This window comes from Triticum urartu, chromosome 7 (assembly GCF_003073215.2).
Source record: "Triticum urartu cultivar G1812 chromosome 7, Tu2.1, whole genome shotgun sequence".
In the NCBI taxonomy this organism is placed as follows: Eukaryota; Viridiplantae; Streptophyta; class Magnoliopsida; order Poales; family Poaceae; genus Triticum; species Triticum urartu.
In genome coordinates this window covers 17,945,046-17,964,474 of record NC_053028.1, presented here as the reverse complement: position 1 = coordinate 17,964,474, position 19,429 = coordinate 17,945,046, and the positions used below count along the sequence as shown (strand labels likewise).

Sequence of the window (19,429 nt, the reverse complement as noted above, 5' to 3'; positions counted from 1 at the left end):
ATGCATGGAAAAAAATCATTAAGAAAATGGTTGGCGTGTATTAAAAAAAGCATCACGTATTTAATTGATATTCATGTGTACGCTAGGATTATATTTATAATGAAGTAAAACAAAGAAAAAGAAAAAAAACTAAATGGAAAAAGGAACAAATATAAATGGAAAAGAAATGGATTTTTTAAATGAAATTCCAAAGAAAATGAGGGAAAAGGGATGAAAACCCAAAGAAACACATGCAGTTTGGGATTTGCATAAATGTAAAGTCGATGGAAACTAAATGTTCTTTGGTGCGGTACTTTTAGCTTTGGTAATGCCTCTGTAGTGATGCTTTCCTTGGCGATACAAGAAAAAACTGCAGGCAGGAAAAGCAGTTCGAAGAGCTAGTAATCATATGCACAGATAAACTGTAAGAAGTAAAAATAACCCCTTGTTATAACGTTGGAAATTTGCCTACACTATTTTCATCTCAGAAATTTCTGAAAGATTTAAGGGAATTTGCTTTCGCAAGCTATCCTGAATGAAGTGAATATTTCTCGGCAGCCGATAATGGAGGGAAACCCTGTATCACCATATCCAAGCAACCTAGCATATTTAATCTCTTTTGAGCATGAGAAGATTTTTCCCACTTCTCCTTGCGCCAAAGATCCAGGTTTGTGATTAATGACATAAATGAACAAATATTATTCCAAGTTGAATGTACTCTTGCTGAATAAATCAGGCAAACTTAGTTTTTTTATTAAGAAAGGAGGATTACCCCCGGCCTCTACATCTGGGCAATGCATGCATCCATTTTATTAATTATTCACAAAGACCTTACAAAGTAGTACATCAGGTGGTCTGAAGCCATCATCATAGCAATATCTGTCGCTGCACCTACTTGATGAAGGGTTGCCGATAGTCTGAGCCTAATACATAACAAACATCGCGCAAATGCGTAACATCTAAAACTGAAGGCCCCAACCAAGCCACATACCAGGTTTGGGGCACAAACTGGTCTGATGCAATCTCATGGGTCGCCGCCGCCGTGTTCCACCAATCCATCTTCAAAGGAGGTACTGATGAAACGACCTTGCCAGGCCTGTCGTCAATGCTGCCACGGCACCAAACAGCACCACCGCCCTGCGCTCGTCCATCCAGACACATCTGTCGTCAAGATTCAGCTGCACCATGCCTCCAATACTCGTCGTCGTCGACGCGGTAGATCCAACACCGCTCCTCTTGCCAACCTCCACGCCGTCGCCGCTGCTGGAGCTGCCATGAAGAGCCCACCACCCACAGTAACTTTCCGCCAAACACCCAAGCTTCCCAAGACGGCGCCTCCATGGAGGACAGGATGCGCAGGACGCCACCGCAGCCCAATCCAAGACGGATTTTGGACTTCCCTCCGGGAGTGGGTTAAAGGTGGATAGGAGGGAACCTCGGCTTCGCCTCCAAGGAGGGAAACGGCGCCAAAGCCGGTCGAGCAAGCCGACCAAAGTTTCCTCCAGTCCCCAACCTGTACCGCCAACCTCGGTCTACTCCGGATCTTGCCACGAGGCGAGAAATGAAACCAACGGGAGAAGTAAGCACCATGGGGCTCAACCCACCAAATGGAAGATCGAGGAGAGACTCTGGTGCAGATCCGTCCAGCCGCCAGATCCAAACAATCTGACTTGGGCAACGAAGAGTGCCACCACCCGCACTGGCCATTAGCATCCTAGCGCCAGATTACGAAGGATCTGACCCAAACACGACGACTCATGCAGACACCAACTAGGAATTATACAACTAGGGATTTTCACTTCCCGGATAAACATGGTCCTTAGAATTTGCACTCATATCCAAAACTGAATGTGAGTACAAAGAAACACATTCAGTTTTGGATTTGCATAAATTCAAAGTTGATGCAAACTAAAGGTTTTTAATGGAGTACTTTTAGCTTTGATGATGCCTCTGCAGTGATGCTTTCCTTGGCAAACTAAAGGCTGCACAACCGCATGTCCAACCACTAAACCAAGGCTCTCTTTGCAGGTAAAATTAGTTGAACATTATTGTGCTTAGATCATGTCGTTTTGCGGATATACTCCGTCCGTTCCTAAATATAAGTTTCTTAGAAATGAGAAATGTAATCTGAAGAAAACAAGGGGAAAAGGAAGAATAAACAAAGAAACACATTCAGTTCTGGATTTGCGTAAATTTAAAGTTGATGCAAACTACAGGCTTTTTTCTTTTTTGATGGAGTACTTTTAGCTTTGATGATGCCTCTGCAGTGATGCTTTCCTTGGCGGTAGAACAGATGCCATTGCCATGTGTGCATGCGTGCGTCTTTCGTCTCCGCAAAATGCAAATTGCCCTCGCGAGGACTACTTTCCTTCTTTGCGTCGTTTTATTCTGTTTACAGGCAGAGCAAGCTATGGTGCCATGCCATCCGTGTCTCCTTTTGCTTTGCATCTTTATTTGATCGTGTCATGTCGGCCACCAACCTAGCTATTCTCCTAAGTAAGCAGCCGACCTACCAAAGCTACGAACATCACGCGGCCGGCCTTCTAAGTTGTAACTTAGAGTGGAGAAGGGAAGGAGAAGCGGCCAGAAAGAGCTAGAGATGGCGGAGACGGTGGTGAGCATGGCGAGGTCCATGCTTGGGGGCGCCATCAGCATGGCCGCCTCTGCCGCCGCCACCGAGATGAGTCTTCTCATCGGAGTCCGCAAGGACATCTGGTATATACTTTATGTAGTTCTGAATTCCCCGGCCGGTGCTTCCTTTGTTCAGGTCGATTTAGTTTTACTGGTCCATGACCATGAGAGAGGCATGTTTATATGCATCACAATATGTAGGAGCGGATGGACCGCTAGCTTATTTGTTTTGCACAACAACTTGATTGGGTGAATATTTTAGCCCTCGTAGGATTATACTATAGTTTATCTGTCAAAAATACTTGCCGTTTCCAAATCTAAGTAGGAGTTGTTCCCCTCATGCACTGCACTGTGGCATCCTATATGTGAGCTGTAAAATGGCAGTAAACTCAGTTGTTCTAAGAACCCGTGTTAATTAGGTTCATAAAAGACGAGCTCAAGACGATGCAAGCATTCCTCGTGGCTGCCGAGAAAACAAAGAAGAAAAACATGCTACTGGAGGTGTGGGCAGAGCAAGTAAGAGATCTAGCATATGGTATTGAGGATTGTCTTGATGAATTTATGGTGCATGTGGGAAGCCAGAGCCGTTCTCGACGGCTGCTTAAGCTGAACGATCGGCATCGGATTGCCAGCCAAATCCGTGATCTCAAAGCAAGAGTTGAAGAAGTGAGCAATAGGAATGCACGCTATAACTTGATCAACGCTGATGCCTCCAGCAACATTGACGAGGTGAATGCCAGCATGGAAGATGTTCGTAGCCACTCAGCTGGTAACATTGATGAGGCAGAGCTTGTGGGCTTTGTTAAGCCTAAAGAGGAGTTGATTAAGATGGTGGATGTTAACTCCAGAGATGGTCTTTCCAAGGTGATATGTGTCGTTGGCATGGGCGGTTTAGGCAAGACTACTCTAGCAGGGAAGGCATATGCTAGCAAGGAAGATATTGTGAATAAATTTGCTTGTTGTGCTTGGGTATATGCTAGCAAGGAAGATATTGTGAATAAATTTGCTTGTTGTGCTTGGGTCACAGTCTCACAGTCATTTTCGAAGATAGAGATGCTCAAGGAGATGATAAGTCAACTTTTGGGTACCGAGTCACTGAGGAAATGCTTGAAAGAACTTGAACAGAAGGCAGTGCAAGTAGAGCATCTCGCCAACTACCTCAGAGAAAAGCTAGAGGACAAGAGATACTTTATTGTTCTTGATGACCTGTGGACCATAGATGCTTGGAATTGGATCAAATATATTGCTTTTCCTATTAGAAACAATAAAGGTAGCCGAATAATAGTAACAACACGAGATGTGGGCTTGGCTGCACAGTGCACTTCAGAATCACTTATCTACCACCTTAAGCACCTGCAAATAGAAGATGCCACAAATTTGCTACTAAGAAAGAGTGGGAAAACACGGGAAGACATGAAAAATGATAAGAAAATGATGGCAGTGGTCAACAAAATAGTAAAGAAGTGTGGTGGTCTACCGCTGGCTATACTCACTATAGGAGGCATGCTTGGCAACAAAAAGGCAACAGAGTGGGAAAGTATCTATACACAAATCCCATCAGAGCTTGAGAGCAACCCTAGCCTAGAAGCAATGAGGAGGATAGTTACTCTAAGCTACAACAACTTGCCGTCTCATCTCAAGTCATGTTTTCTTTATCTAAGCATCTTTCCTGAGGATTTTGAAATCAAAAGGAGGCGTTTGGTAGATAGATGGATAACAGAGGGGTTTGTTAGAGCCAGAGGTGGAGTAAACATCGAAGATGTTGGAATAAGTTATTTCACCGAGCTAATCAACCGAAGCATGATTCAGCCCTCAAAAGTGAGCATAGAAGGACATGTTAAGAGTTGTCGAGTCCATGATATCATGCATGATGTGATGGTCTCGATATCCAGGGAAGAAAATTTTGTGTATTTGGCAGGAGATAATGCAACTACTGTATCAGAGGGGAACTTCCGTCATGTAGCATACAATGGTAGTAAGTGCCAAAAATTAGGCATGGATTGTAGCCATGTTCGTTCATTAACCATGTTTGGTGAGAGATCATTGGATCCATCACCTTCAGTTTGTTCATCTGACATGAGAATGCTCCGGGCCTTGGATCTAGAGAATGCACAGTTTCAAGTCACACAAAAGGATATCAGCAACATAGGATTGTTGCGGCACTTGAAGTATGTGAATTTTTCTGATCCTCAAGGATATTCACATATTTACAAACTTCCTAGATCCATAGGGAAATTGCAAGGCTTACGTACTTTGGACATAAGAGGTAGTTATATTACAAAACTGCCAACTGAGATTTGTAAACTCAAGAGTCTACACAGTCTCCGTTTTACCACAAATGGTTCCTACGAATACTTTGACTTGGATGACCCCAAGAATTGCTTGCTGGCCACATCTTGTCTACCCATATTTTTCACACCTTTGTTTGATCCCAGTGATCGTGCTGAGGTAATTGCCGAGCTACACATGGCATGGTGTAGCCATTGGTCAGAGTCAGATGGTGTGAGGGTGCCAAAAGGAATCAGCAAACTGAAAGAGCTGCAAGTACTAGAGGTTGTGGACATCAACCGAACCAGTGGCAAAGCAATTAAAGAGCTAGGTGAGCTTGTGCAGCTGAGAAAACTAAGCGTGGTAACACAAGGGGCCACCAAGCAGAAATGTGAAGTACTCTGTGATGCCATTCAGAAGCTCACTTGCCTCCGCTCCCTTGAAGTGCATGGTTCACTCGAGTGGATGCATGTTGTTTCCTCTCCTCCACCCCTGTTGAGGAGTCTGAAGTTGGAGGGATGCCTCGGAGAGGTTCCTGGCTGGTTTGGCAATCTGATGTATTTGGTAAAGCTTCACTTATGGAGCAGCGAGATAAAGGAAGAAGGTAAAATCATGGAAATACTAGGGCCACTTCCCAACCTCATGCATCTTCGCCTTGAAAAAGGCTCTTATATTGGGAAGAAGTTAGGATTCAAAACGGAAGCATTTCCAAATCTCAAAAAGCTTGATATTTTGTATCTCGAGCAAGTGAGAGAGTTGATATTCGAGGAGGGCACCTCGCCCCAGCTGGGAAAGATAGAAATCACTTTCTGCTGGTTGGAATCAGGGATTAACAGTATCGACAACCTTGCAAGTCTCAAGGAGATTTGGCTTAATTGGTATGCGCAAGTGGCCAGGCTTGGTGTGTTGCAACGTGAACTGGACGCGCACCCCAACAATCCCGTGCTGCGGCTGCAGAAGGAACGGAGCTACCACGACCTGGATGAAGGAACGGAGGGGGAGGAATCATCATATCTCCATCCCGAGCATGCAGCAACGGGGGAAGCCTCCTCCTCGCAGGTGGCGATCGTGACGACGGGGAGCCACAGGTCAGTAGTTATTTTCTCTTTGGTTCACTACTACTCCCTCCGTTCTAAATTACTTGTCTCAGATTTGTCTAGATACGGGTGTATCTAGACTCATTTTAATGCTAGATACATCCATATCTAGAGAAATCTAAGACAAGTAATTCGGAACAGAGGGAGTAGTAGGCAGTAGCAGATTCATATAAGTATGAACTGAACTGATGATGTCCCTTAATTTGTTGTTGGTGTAGCAGGCAAGACCCTGACATAAGGGAGGTCCAAGGCTCTACTTTGGTGGAAGACGATTTCTGGTCCTGCAATTCCGACGACGACGACGCTTGATGATTGGTCGATGCTGCTCCCTTTGTTCAGATCCATTGCTGCTTCTCGAAGACTCCCGTGTGCACAGGCCGACGCCTGCGCTGGTACCCATAGGTGTAGGATTTATGTCTGTTTATTTCTTCCCATATGATCCCTTGACAGTTCCATTGGGTATCTGACGATGTTTGTCTCTCTCCAACAGGAGGTGCTACTACGGATGATTTTCCCTTCGCGTTGCTTCTGAATTTCTGATTGCTCCCGCAGTCTTCTGATGCCATGTTGGTGCAGCTCAAACCTCCTTCGATTTTGTTTGATTCCATCTGATTTCTGGTGATATTTGTCAGACTTTCTTTCGTGCACACCAACCGTTCATCTCAACGTCTGCAAGAGATTATATCTGAATGTAAAACCGATCACAATTATCTTTTAGATGCATAAAATCTGCTTCAGTGCAATGTCTTTACTTCCATTGCTATTTATCTGGAGGACATGTGAAGCTTATATGTTATAGTTCCCTGACTCCAGCCTGCAGGTTGCTGCTTTTATCTTCCTGGTCTCTATTGTTTATCTGGAGTTTTTTTTTTCCTTTGAAAGCTAATCCACTTTGTAGCTGAGATGAAGATCATATTGTTTCTTTGTTTGTTTGTAAAAAGATATATTTCAGTGTTCACTCTTCAGAGTAAAAATAACAGAAGTCTTGATATCTAGGAGGAAATGGAGCAACTCTGCTAGATGAGGAGGAGCAGGGAGCTTCGCAACCATCCTGTGCTGCCAAGGGATACTGAATAATATCAAGCGAAGTCGGAAGTCATGGGATTTCTTTCTGATCCAGGAGGGAGTTAACATGCTCAACACTGGACAGTCCGACTCTGAAGTGTGATAGCTGGTCAATTAAGCAACTAAACAACTCCTTTTCTTTCTTTGTAGTTAGTATCATGCTAAATTTGTTCAGCGTGATTTCTCATGTTGTTTTAGGCTTGAACAAATAACAGATTTGCTGATAAAATGGCGTTATGCATGCTCTGTATATGTATTGCAGTCGGGGAGGGAAATGCAATGGACTATACAAGAAAATATACCACTATCAATTAAGGTGCATTGTTATGATGCAATTGGTCATCGTGTTTAACTTCCTTGTTCGCTGCCAATGTCAGAGCAGTAGTCTTTTGTTGTCTCTTACAGCAAAGATGACATTGGCTGTAGCCTGCAGGTGAACTTTATTTCTTTATATCCATTGATTTCTGCTTTGAATTGCTTTCAGTTTTTTATTCATTCTGATACTGTACCAAATAAAAGCATCGCACTTTGTTTTTGCAAACTAAACCACAACTTCTCAGAACAGAAGCAGTTCTTTATCGTATCAGTTTAGTGTCTTAGACTCTCAACATCCATTACCAGTTGTGCTCCTCTTGTTTTCTATGATTTGAAGCACCTCTTCGTTGCCATGCTTTATAGGAAATTAGAATTTTGCAAATCTGGGAGAAGATGGAACGTCGCATGATCAAACTCATGATGCAATTACTGCGACTTATGGCGGCGCATTACCTGATTTTCTGCCAAAGTTGTATAATATCAAAGAGACAACTGGAGGAAGGTATAAGTATAACCCAATGGAAGTACTAGAGGTGCGCATCGGCTAACCTTCTGCTCCTTTTTTAGAGTAAGCTACTCAATGGAAGGATTACACTGTTCTAACCTTCTGCTCCTTCTTTGTGTCTGTATATGCAAGGCAGTAGTTGGTTTTCATAATGTGTAGCATTTCATAATGTCAGGCATCTTGATACTTAGGAGGAGCTGGAGCAACTCTGACAGATGAGATTTGAGCGTGATGCATACTTCTGCAACTGATGAAATGTTCTGAAGTATGGACTGTGATCGACCTGATAACTGGTCAGTTCATCTACAACTCCTTTTCGTTGTTTCCTTGTTAGATTTCCAATATACGTTCAGTTCCTGGTATTGACAGCTTGTGAATGCATGCATCTGCTGATGGAATGTAATGGGCTACACCACGCAAGATGCTCTGTGTTTGTATTTGATCTCAGCTGGGGAGAAGTCGTGGAAAATGCAATGGGCTACACCACGCAAGATGCTGCTACTGCTTAAGGTGCATATACGTACAGTTATGCCGCAATTCGCCGTCGCGCTCAGCTCTCCAAGTTCTCTGCTGGGTGGTAGCTTCCGATATGGTGCAAGGTGAACCTGAGAGGCGTCTTGACATCTCTGAACTACGAATGGAAGAGAAACGCATTGATCTCGAGGCTTCAGTGTAATGGAGAGGAGTAGCAAGCTGCACTGCTCCTCAGGAGTTTACGAGTTGTTACTGTTGGCCTAGATGAGAAAACGCTTCTTGAGGAACACAATCGAATCGAATGGCTGATCCACCTGATCAGAGCCTGCAATTTTGAATCAGACCTACTCTGCTTTTCCAGAGATGTTTAGTTCCTGTCTGTTACTGCCACTATGCTTGTGCTTGCTTGTAATCAAAGAATGAGGATTACATGTGTTGTTATCCAAGTCCCGCAAATTTAAGAATCTGTTTGAATTCTCTCCAGTCCTGAACGGCAGCGAACGCTCCGACTCCATGGAGTCGGCAGTGCGGACCGTAGCAGTACCACAGCACAAAATCAACCTCATAAGAATACTGACGTACTCTGTTTCTAGCACTCTATTTTATTGAAGATGATTAATTGCTTTTAAATTCTTGCTTCCACTATGTACATGCTTGTATGATTGAACCATCAAGAGTAGACGTAGAAGGAAGGTTTAAGAGTTGTCGAGTCCATGATATCTTCTCCAGTATAATGGTCTCTGTTTCAAGAGATGAAATTTTTGCGTACTTATGAAACGACATTGTAAGAAGTGTACCAGAGGAGAACTTTCGCCATGTAACACACCATGGTCAGAATTGCCCCAAGATCAGCATGGATTGGAGTCATGTTCGATCATTTACTGTGTTTGCTGTGAGCCTCATGGAGCCAACATCAGCAGTCTGTTCAGTTTACCTGAGGATGCTAAGTGTTTTGGATCTTCAAAGTGCAGAATATAGCATCACACAAAAATATATGAACAGCTTAGGGTTGTTGTGCCGCTTGAAATATATGAATGTTCGAGGACATGCAAGTATTTGTGTGCTTCCAAGATCCATATATAGGAAAACTACATGGTTTACAATATTTGGATGTAAGAGATAGTTCCATCACATCATTACCAATTGAGATCACTAAACTTTATAGTCTTGTAAGTCTTCGTTGTAGCAGTGAACCTGCTCCAGATGTCCCACGAGAAGGCTCAACGCACACATTGTGCATTTGTGCATGCCCATGGTATTCACTCCTTTTCTTAATCCTGGATTCCATGTTGAGTCAGGGGGTGTGAAGGTGCCAAGAGGGATCGGTGACTTGCATGATTTACAGATACTAGAGGTTGTAGACATCAAGCGAACTAGCAGCAGAGCAATTAAAGAGCTGGGGGGGCTTATGCAGTTAAGAAAACTAAGTGTTGTAACAGCAGGAGCCAACATGCGAAAATGTAAGGTACTTTGTGCAAGCATTGAAAAGCTACCTTCCCTCGGTTCTCTTCGTGTAGATGCTGGCACAAATTCTCTCCAGTGGTTACATTCTATTTCATCTCCTCCCCCAATCTTGAGGAGCATCAAGCTGGTTGGATTTCTTGTAGAGATGCCAGACTGGTTGGAAAATTTGATTCATTTGGTGAAGATCCAGTTACAACATAGCGGACTGAAGGGAGGTAAAACCATGGAATTACTAGGGGAACTGCCCAAGATCATGTTTCTGGGTCTTCATGCGAACGCTTATGCTGAAGAGCAGCTAGTCTTCGGAGAGGAAGCATTCCAAAATCTCAGACAACTCGATTTTAATGGCAGTACTGGAGTGAGAGAGGTCAGATTCGAGGAGGGCACCTCGCCCCACATGGAAACGATGCAATTTGGCCATTGCGAGTTGGAATCAGGGGTCATTGGTGTCAAGCACCTTCGAAGACTCAAGGAGATTTCACTTGGTTCCGCTGGTAAAGTTGCAAATCTTGGTGTGCTGCAAGGTGAAGTGGACGCGCACCCCAACCGTCCCATTCTGCGACTCAAGGATGACCGGAGGTACCACGACCTGGGTGACATCGTCCAAGGATCCACTGCTGCAGTACAAGCCGGGGAATCATCTCCCCATCCTGACTCAGCAGCCGGAGAGAGCTCATCCTCTCAGGTGATAGTCCTGAGGACGACGGAGATCGAGATCAACAGGTCAGCTAACTATTTTTCGCTTTCGTTCTGTAGCAGTAGATAGTTATCTGATGATGCACCTTTGTTTTTGTTGTTGTTGTTGTTGTTGTTGTTGTTGTTGTTGTTGTTGTTGTTGTTGTTAGCAGCCAAGACTCTGACATAAGGGAGGTCCAAGGCTCTGCTTTGGTGGAAGATGATTTCTGGTCCTGCAATTCCGACAACGACAACGATGCTTGATGATTGGTCGACGCCTTCACTGGTACCTAAAGGTAGAATTTCTGTCTGTTTATTTCCTTCCACCTGATGTCTGGCAGTGCTTCTTCAGATTGGGTTTCTCACCGTGTTTGTGTCTCTCTCTAACAGGAGATGTTGCTCGCTTACACTTGTTGCTGCTACTGATGATATAGCCATCCGTTTCCTTTCCCTTTGCTTGTTCTGATTACTGCCGCCATCTTCTGACGCCATCTTGGTACAGCTCGAACTGCCTTCGAGTTTGTTTGATTCCATCTGGTTTCTTGCAATGTTTGTCAGACTTTCTTTCACGGACACCAACTGTTTGGCTCAACGTCTCTAAGAGGTTATGTGTGTGCTACTGAATTTATAATTGAACACAATTATCTTTTAGATGAATATTTCATGACGTGCAGTTTATTATGTTGGTTGTCCTACACTCTTATTCTATTGCTATTTAATTTACCTGCTGGTCATCTAAAGCTTATAGTACTCCCTCCGTCCGGAAATACTCGTCGGAAGAATGAATGTATGTAGACGTATTTTAGTTATAGATACATTCATTTTTATGAATTTCTCCGACAAGTATTTCCGGACAGAGGGAGTATGTTGTAGTTCCCTGACTGCAGCCTTCGGGTGACTGCTTTTTATGTCTATGGTTTCTACATGGATTTTTATTTGAACTTTCATTTCCAATAATCCTAATTTACTTTGTAGCATAGAAGAAGATCCTATTGTTGTTGTTGTGGTTGTTGTTGTTAAACAAATCTTTCGGTGTTCAGAATAAAAATAACAGAATTCATGATATCTAGGACGAACCGGAGCAACTCTGCTTGCTAGATGGGAACTGAGCAGGGAGCTTCTCAGCCATCATGTGCTGCCAAGGGGTACAGAATAATGTCAAGGGAAGTTGGAAGCCATGGGATTTCTTTCTGATCCTGTAGGGAGTTCACACGCTCGACACTCAACAGTCCATCTCCAAAGCGTGATAGCTGGTCAGTTAAGCAGGCAACGATTCCTTTTCTTTATTTGTAGTTAGTATTGTCTTACATTGTTCAGTGTGAATTTTCATGTTGTTTTCGGATTGAACATATAATAGATTTGCTCATAAAATGAACTCATGCGTGCTCTGTGTATGTATTTCATCCGGGGAGAAGATGCGGAAAATGCAATGGACTATCAAGCTCATGATGCAATTAATGCGACTCGTGGCGTCGCATTACCTGATTTTCTTCTGAAGGTTGTATAATAGCAAAGGACAAACTGGAGGAAGGTTTAATCCATGGAAGTACCAGAGGTGGGCATCGGCTAACCTCATGTTCCTTCTGTATTTAAGTGTATAATTGTATATGCTGGGGAGAAATTAGTGCTCACAATGTGGTAGCATTTCCAAATGTCATGAATCTTGATATTTAGGAGGAGCTTAAGAAACTCCGACAGATGAGAATTGAGCAGAGTGCTTGCGAAGGACACTGAATGTTCTGAAGTGTGAACTGTGATCATGCTGATAACTGGTCAGTTCATCTACAGCTCCTTTTCATGTTATGTTGGATTTCCAACACTTATGGTTCCTGGTATCACTTTCAATTGACATGTACAAATTAATCAATGCGCTGTATATGCATTTCAGCTGGAGAGATGATGTGGAAAATGCAATGGACCACACCACTTGAGATGCTGCTGCTTCATAAGCTGCATATACGTACTGTCATGCTACAAAGGGCCATCACGTTCAGCTCTCCAAGCTCTGTGCTGCCTGGTGGCCTCTGATATGGTGTTTCAAGGTGAAGCAGACAGGGATCTCACCATTTCTGCACGGCGAATGGAACATGACTCCATTGATCTCGGAGCTTCAGTGTAGCAAGCTGAGGAGTTTACAAGTTGCAACTGTTGGCCCAGATGAAAAATTGCTTCTTGAGGAACACCATGGAAAGGAATGGCTGGTCAACCTGATGAGAACACCTGCAATTCTGAACACAGAGTTGCTTTTTTTTTTCTAGTACTCTATTTTTCTAGAGATGTATAGTTCCTCTCTGTTTGCTGCTTCTACTATGCTTGTGCTTGCTTGTAATCAAAGAATGAGGATTCATGTGTTGATATCCAAGTTCCGCAAATTTAAAGAATCTGTTCAAATTATTTCCACTCCGGAACGACAGGAACGCTCTGACTCCATGGAATCGGCAGTGCGGAGCGGAGCAGTCCCATAGTACAAAATCAACCTGATGAGGATACACACTTACTCTGTTTTCTTGAAGATGATTAATTGCTCTCCAATTCTTGCTGCCACTACGTCTGTGCTTGTTTCTAAACGAAGAACGATGACTGCATCTGCTGTCATGCATTTTCTAAAAAAAAATTGAGTTGGTGATATAATGCGCCTGCTATATACGACATTAAATTTGCGATCCTCATCTGTTTGGGTTTGCCAATTACTGTTTGCCAGCAAAAGGCTGCACGGTGGCATATGAATTGAGTAGGTTTATTTTGGGAGCAGTATTTTCCATGTGTAATTTGTGACCATGTTTCCCCATTTCAACTTTCGATGGTTTCACGAACCTGCACGCTACATTGAGCAATCAGCAGAATGACAAGACAAAGACCAGGAGCCTTCTGAAGAAGAACAGGAGACTGACCGCCACTCGCCTCACCAATCTCCAATCTCATCTCCGGACGCCATGCGCGCGTCGCTGGCAGCCATGGTCCACGGAGAAGTGCGCAGGACTTGGTGTGTGGCACGCTGCTTCGCCGAATGCAGCCACGGCGTCGCCATGGATGGGGTCGCCGGACCAGCAGTTGAATCGCCCATGGAATCGCCTCTCTCGTCCGGAGAGACGAAAGTTTTGGGCACCGGCTGCTGATTTTGTTCTTCTGGGAGTCGTCCGGAACCGTTCGATTGTGATCCAACAGCTTTTTCTAGCGGATTGTGATCTAACAGCTTTTTTTTTAGCGGATACACAGACGGGCCTTCTGGTGCTAAATGGGCCAAAGCTGGCCATGGGCAACGGCCTAGGTAGTCCTGGACCAGAAAAATAATGTTTTGTTTTTTGGTCTTTCTACGGTGGGCTGTGTGTCCAATGGGCTTCCGTGGGCCTTTTTATGTTCGGGATTTTTTAATTAAAAAAGAAATTATGTTTATTCTGTAAATATTTTTTGCACTACTATAAATTCAAAATAACAGGTATTTTCATGGAAGATGTTTGAGTGTGTAATGTTTGTGCCAATTTTCACTACATTCGGACATTTGAGTAGCTCTCAGAAACAAAATTATGTATTGTTCATGCACTATTCGGACTAATTTTTTTTTCTGAGAGCTACTTAGGTATCCGAACGGGTTGAAAATTGGCACAGACCTTACGCACTCAAATGTCTTCCATGCCAAAAACACAGAAGTTTCTTTAAAAAAAATCTAGTATTTTTTTAATGTTCACTGGGATCAGATGAGCCCGAGTGGAGAAATGTATATTTGTGCTTTCCACGCCCTCCATCTTACCACAAATGCAAACTACAAATGTTCCCTGACTAGCATGGATCAAGACTCTATCTTCTTCGTAGGACATGGCATGCTATTTTAGTTTGTAGTTAATTTGGCAAACAAGCCAAAGCTCTGCCATTCACTGTAGTAGCGAAAAGTTTTACAACCTAACAAGGATCAAAAGTGGAAAAGTCTATGCAGAAGAAAGATAGTTCCACGAACCTGCAAGCTAAATTGAGGAATCAGCACACTGACTAAGACAAAGACTAGGAGCCTCACCAACCTCATCACCGGACACCATGCGTACGTGCTTGACTTGGTCCATTGCACACTGCTCCGCCGAACGCAGCAACCGCGCCGCCATGGATGGGCTTCCATGGGCTATTTTATGTTCTATACTTTTTTCCTTTTTTTCAGTGCCTTTTTAACAAAGAGATCTCTTTAACAATTTATGTTTATTCTATATTTTTTTTGCACTCTATATATTCAAAAACATCTAAATTTTGTTTTTGCATGGAAGATGTTTGAGTGCATGATGTCCGTGCCAATTTTCAGCAAACTCGGACTTCTGAGTAGCTCCCAGAAAAAAAATTGGGTTTGTGAAAAAGTTTAATACCATTCATGCACTATTCAGACCGATTGTTTTAGAGCTACTCAGATGTCCGAACGAGCGGAAAATTGGCATCGACCTCACAAACTAGAACATCTTACATGCAAAAGAAATTACGTTTTTTTGAATTTTTCTAGTATTTTTTGAATTTTACTTTTCAACGAAATTAGATGGGTTCGAGTGCATTCCCACGCCCTCCATCTTACCACGAATGCAAACTACAAATGTTCCCTGACTAGCATGGAACAAGACTACTCTAGCTTCTTCGTAGGACATGACATGCTATTTTTTGGAGTTAATTTGCCAAACAAGCCGAAGCTCTGCCATTCATTCACTAGTAAAAAAAGGGTCAAACGTGAAGCACATTAGTGACGGTTTGTATTTGAGCCGGTACTAATGGTACCATTAGTGCCGGTTCGAACGGATTTGCATTAATGCCGGTTCGTGTTGAACCTTTAGTACCGGTTCGTGGCACGAACCGGTACGAAAGGGGTGGTGGCAGGCTGGCGTCAGGCCGGGGCCCCACGATCACCTTTAGTACCGGTTCTTGGCACGAACCGGTACTAAAGGGGTCTAACCTATAGTACCGGTTCGTGCCACGAACCGGTACTAAAGGTCCCATTTTCAAACTCTACCCCCCCCCCCCCCCCCGATCGCCTTTTCAGTTTTAAAAAAAATAAAAGAAAATAATGGAAATGTCAAAAAAATAAAAGAAAATAGGTTTCTCATGTGATATGTGGTCTAGTTGTTGGGAAAATTTGCAAATGTGAATTTTGACTTTATTTGCAAAATCTCTCTGAAATTTGTAAAAATGGGCATAACTTTTGCATACTAACTCGGATGAAAAAGTTTTTTATATGAAAAATCATCTACTCGAAAAGTTACATCCGAATTTAGAACCCCGTTAAACATATGCAAAATCCTCAAAAACCTAATAGAAAAAAAGTTACGGGGCTTTTAAGATCTAGAGTGGAAAAAATTGAAAAATATTCAAACAGTGGGCAAACTGTGGTCAAACAATGGTCAAACTAATTATTCTAGAATATTAGTGTTACTAAATAATTATTTTAGTTATTTCAATTTTGGTCAAATCTGGTCAAACTGTGGTCAAACAATGGTCAAAGTAATTATTCAAGAAATATTAGTGTTACTAAATAATTATTGTTTTTTAGAACAATAGTTTCAAACTCAAACAGTGAAATGTGTCACTTCATGCTCAAGCAAAATTAAAAATAAAAAAAAACAAATTTTTTTCCAAAATTTTCAAAAAAAAAACCTTTAGTACCGGTTGGTGTTACCAACCGGTACTAAAGGTCCCCCGTACCAGGGCGCGGGCTCACGCCGCGTGGTACCTCTCTAGAGAAAGGGAAATAAAGGTTCGGGTACAACGTAGAATCCAGGATTTGGTCATAAAATTAATTGATGGATAGCTAATGTGCTCAACAACATTTCTCTCTATAAGCATGAGCTACACTTATAAAAAGCGGAGTCGCTACTTCTTGTAGACTCTACCTATATTATAAGGAATGAGTGATCCACACTTGAGCAGTTAAGAGAGGTGATTAGAGACTAAATCATCAAATAATTCAGAAAAATTAAAAATAAAAAAACAAATTTTTTTCCAAAATTTTCAAAAAAAACAATTCAAAAAAAAACCTTTAGTACCGGTTGGTAACACCAACCGGTACTAAAGGTCCCCCGTACCAGGGCACGGGCTCACGCCACGTGGTACCTCTCTAGAGAAAGGGAAATAAAGGTTCGGGTACAACGTAGAATCCAGGATTTGGTCATAAAATTAATTGATGGATAGCTAATGTGCTCAACAACATTTCTCTCTATAAGCATGAGCTACACTTATAAAAAGCGGAGTCGCTACTTCTTGTAGACTCTACCTATATTATAAGGAATGAGTGATCCACACTTGAGCAGTTAAGAGAGGTGATTAGAGACTAAATCATCAAATAATTCAGAAAAATTAAAAATAAAAAAACAAATTTTTTTCCAAAATTTTCAAAAAAAACAATTCAAAAAAAAACCTTTAGTACCGGTTGGTAACACCAACCGGTACTAAAGGTCCCCCGTACCAGGGCACGGGCTCACGCCACGTGGTACCTCTCTAGAGAAAGGGAAATAAAGGTTCGGGTACAACGTAGAATCCAGGATTTGGTCATAAAATTAATTGATGGATAGCTAATGTGCTCAACAACATTTCTCTCTATAAGCATGAGCTACACTTATAAAAAGCGGAGTCGCTACTTCTTGTAGCCTCTACCTATATTATAAGGATTGTACTAGCAGTCAAACAAACATGAACAGACTCGTGGCCCTAAAGAGGGGACATAGTGGTGAGAATTGTGATGGGTTGGATATGTAATTTGCTGAGAAATATGGATGAGAGGCATAAGGAAACACATCTTCTCCAAAAAAGATATACCCCCATCCAGGTCAAATGATTGCAGCAATTCAATTGGCTGCATGCGCGCTCTTAGCTATAATAGCTTGCATGCCTGGTCGGGCGTATTGACCGGAGCGATTTTACTAGATGCATGCTCCCAGTTGTAATTAACTCTGCAAACTGGAGTAAAATCGAGGCAAAATACTTTTGATGTAATTGCTGCGGACAAGTAAATTCAAACGGTTTACCGTAGCTCATGGAGGAAGTAAGATGTAAAAAGTGGTTTATGTCACGTATTTCTGAGGAGGGCATGTAGTGGTAATGCTATGGTAATGGCAGAAGACATCAATATTCTGGTACAAATCAGGGACAAACTACTACAAGGTGGCTAAATTGAAGAGGGAAGAAGAGAAATATCACGTCATAAAAAATGGCTCGATATTTTCCTCTCCAATTCAAAGTGCAATAATAGTTGATGGCCAAATTTTAAGTTATGTTCATAAAAAACAATTTGAATTGTAATTCATTGATACATCTCAAAGGTAACTATATTTTTTTTCATGTTCATGCCATATTTCTTGCACTTATACACACTTCTATACAACATTTTTCACTTTTTTAGACCAACCTATTATTGAAAGAGTGTCAAATGTTGTTTTTTTGCTTTGCAGAAAAAGGTATTTTACAAAGCGATAAAAATCAAATATACTCACTGAGATTGTCATAATAAGGAGAACACTGTAGAGCCAAGAACTTGCAAAGACGGGCCTTCAGGACTAACAAGTCGCTAATGCCCCACGGCCAGCTCTAGGGAAATCTACTAGGGTGTGTGGGACCTACTGGTACCCTTTGAACACATATTTGCCCTCCGTCTATATACTCCCCGAAACAACAAATCTATTGTCGAATAATTTTTATGCCTTTACCTCGACTGGAACGAGGCAATCCTATCTATAATCCTTTTCCGATACTCCGCGGTAGGGAAAAATATATCCAGAGAACATCGACCTTGCTATGTCATGGACCGCATTGATGGGCTTCCTCTCTCTGCCAAAGCAAACATGAATGGCTACAAGCGACGAACAATCAGAAGGTTGTAGGCCACATTCTTTTCTGTAATCAACGATGAAATATCTTGAAGGCCAGCTCACTAAGGGGCAGTGGGTAGCGTTGATGTAGATTCGAGGATGTCACTTCCTTCCAAAAATTTCAGATGGTATATGACGCTATAACATTGACCATTGTGTTGGTTTTCAGTGTATTCTTGTCTCCCACAAGCTTGGCAACTCAGTGTTGAGTGTAGAGGCCTGGGCGAGACAAAGATGTGGTGGCAGAGCACATGTGTAGCCATCCCTATTTCGAGAAAGGGCAATTAAGGCTTAAGTACGATGCAAATTCCGAAAATGAGTGAAATAGATAATGTGCTCACCAACCTTCACATTATCAGGATAAAAGACACACTACTCTTTGTGGTATTTCTGTAGCCTTCACATATCAGGATAGTAGTAGGAGCCGAGCGAACACACATGCAGTCAAGGATCCCAATCGAGAGATCAGTGAAAAGAAAAACAATTGGTTGGATCAATGCAATCAGTCGGGAAATATGAATGGGAGGCATTTGAAAACACATCATCTTGAAAAATTATAAGGCACATATGGATAGGTGTAGGTCACGTATTTCGAAGGAGGAATGGTAGCGTCAACATTGAGATAATCACAGAAGCAGCGAAGGAGGTGGCACAGTTTAGCAAACAATGGGTCTACTACAAAGTGGCTACGTAGCTAGAGAAATTGGAAAGGGGAGAGGAGGAATTTCACATTCTAAAAACTGGATCAATTTTTGCCTCTGTGACTCCTCAACCCAAAGTTTGGCCTACTAGATTGATCTTTCTTGCAATGAGAGAAGTGCTTACCTTTGGGTTCAATCTTGTGGTGTCCTTTCGCAGTGACAGCAGGGGCAGCAAGGCACGTATTGTATTGTTGCCATCGATGATAACAAGATGGGATTTATATCTTATTGCATGAGTTTATCCCTCTACATCATGTCATCTTGCTTAAAGCGTTACTCTATTCTTATGAACTTAATACTCTAGATGCATGCTGGATAGCGGTCGATGTGTGGAGTAATGGTAGTAGATGCAGGCAGGAGTCGGTCTACTTGTCACGGACGTGATGCTTATATACATGATCATACCTAGATATTCTCATAACTATGCTCAAT

The 19,429-nt window shown here is 42.4% G+C and overlaps 2 protein-coding genes across 12 annotated transcripts; both read left to right on the top strand.

The window, feature by feature from the left end:
- Positions 1-2,243: 2,243 nt before the first annotated feature.
- LOC125522172 (disease resistance protein RPM1-like) lies at positions 2,244-8,800 on the top strand. Of its 11 annotated transcripts, none has more exons than XM_048687252.1 (9): positions 2,244-2,694; positions 3,030-5,966; positions 6,194-6,377; positions 6,466-6,541; positions 6,972-7,149; positions 7,303-7,473; positions 7,719-7,888; positions 8,036-8,153; positions 8,282-8,800. In XM_048687252.1, the coding sequence occupies exons 1-3, from the start codon at positions 2,579-2,581 to the stop codon at positions 6,282-6,284; spliced, it is 3,144 nt and encodes a 1,047-aa protein (XP_048543209.1). In that variant the 5' UTR covers positions 2,244-2,578; the 3' UTR covers positions 6,285-6,377; positions 6,466-6,541; positions 6,972-7,149; positions 7,303-7,473; positions 7,719-7,888; positions 8,036-8,153; positions 8,282-8,800. The 11 variants fall into 11 exon arrangements, with proteins under 11 accessions (XP_048543209.1, XP_048543211.1, XP_048543217.1 ...); XM_048687254.1 differs by having other exon boundaries at positions 6,972-7,189; XM_048687260.1 differs by having other exon boundaries at positions 6,197-6,377; positions 6,972-7,473.
- A 482-nt stretch (positions 8,801-9,282) lies between these two features.
- Positions 9,283-10,574, top strand: LOC125522174 (disease resistance protein PIK6-NP-like). The gene has a single exon (XM_048687261.1). The coding sequence runs from the start codon at positions 9,581-9,583 to the stop codon at positions 10,562-10,564; it is 984 nt and encodes a 327-aa protein (XP_048543218.1). The 5' UTR covers positions 9,283-9,580; the 3' UTR covers positions 10,565-10,574.
- The last annotated feature ends 8,855 nt before the right edge of the window (positions 10,575-19,429 follow it).

What these genes read in the sequence shown, in the direction of transcription:
- LOC125522174 (XM_048687261.1), top strand. Translation starts at nt 9,581, where the DNA reads ATGCCCATGGTATTCACTCCTTTTCTTAATCCTGGATTCCATGTTGAG.
- LOC125522172 (XM_048687258.1), top strand. Translation starts at nt 2,579, where the DNA reads ATGGCGGAGACGGTGGTGAGCATGGCGAGGTCCATGCTTGGGGGCGCC. An exon ending in GGAGTCCGCAAGGACATCTG is followed by an intron (nt 2,695 to 3,029) that starts GTATATACTTTA and finishes CGTGTTAATTAG; the next exon opens with GTTCATAAAAGACGAGCTCA. An exon ending in GTGACGACGGGGAGCCACAG is followed by an intron (nt 5,967 to 6,193) that starts GTCAGTAGTTAT and finishes TTGTTGGTGTAG; the next exon opens with CAGGCAAGACCCTGACATAA.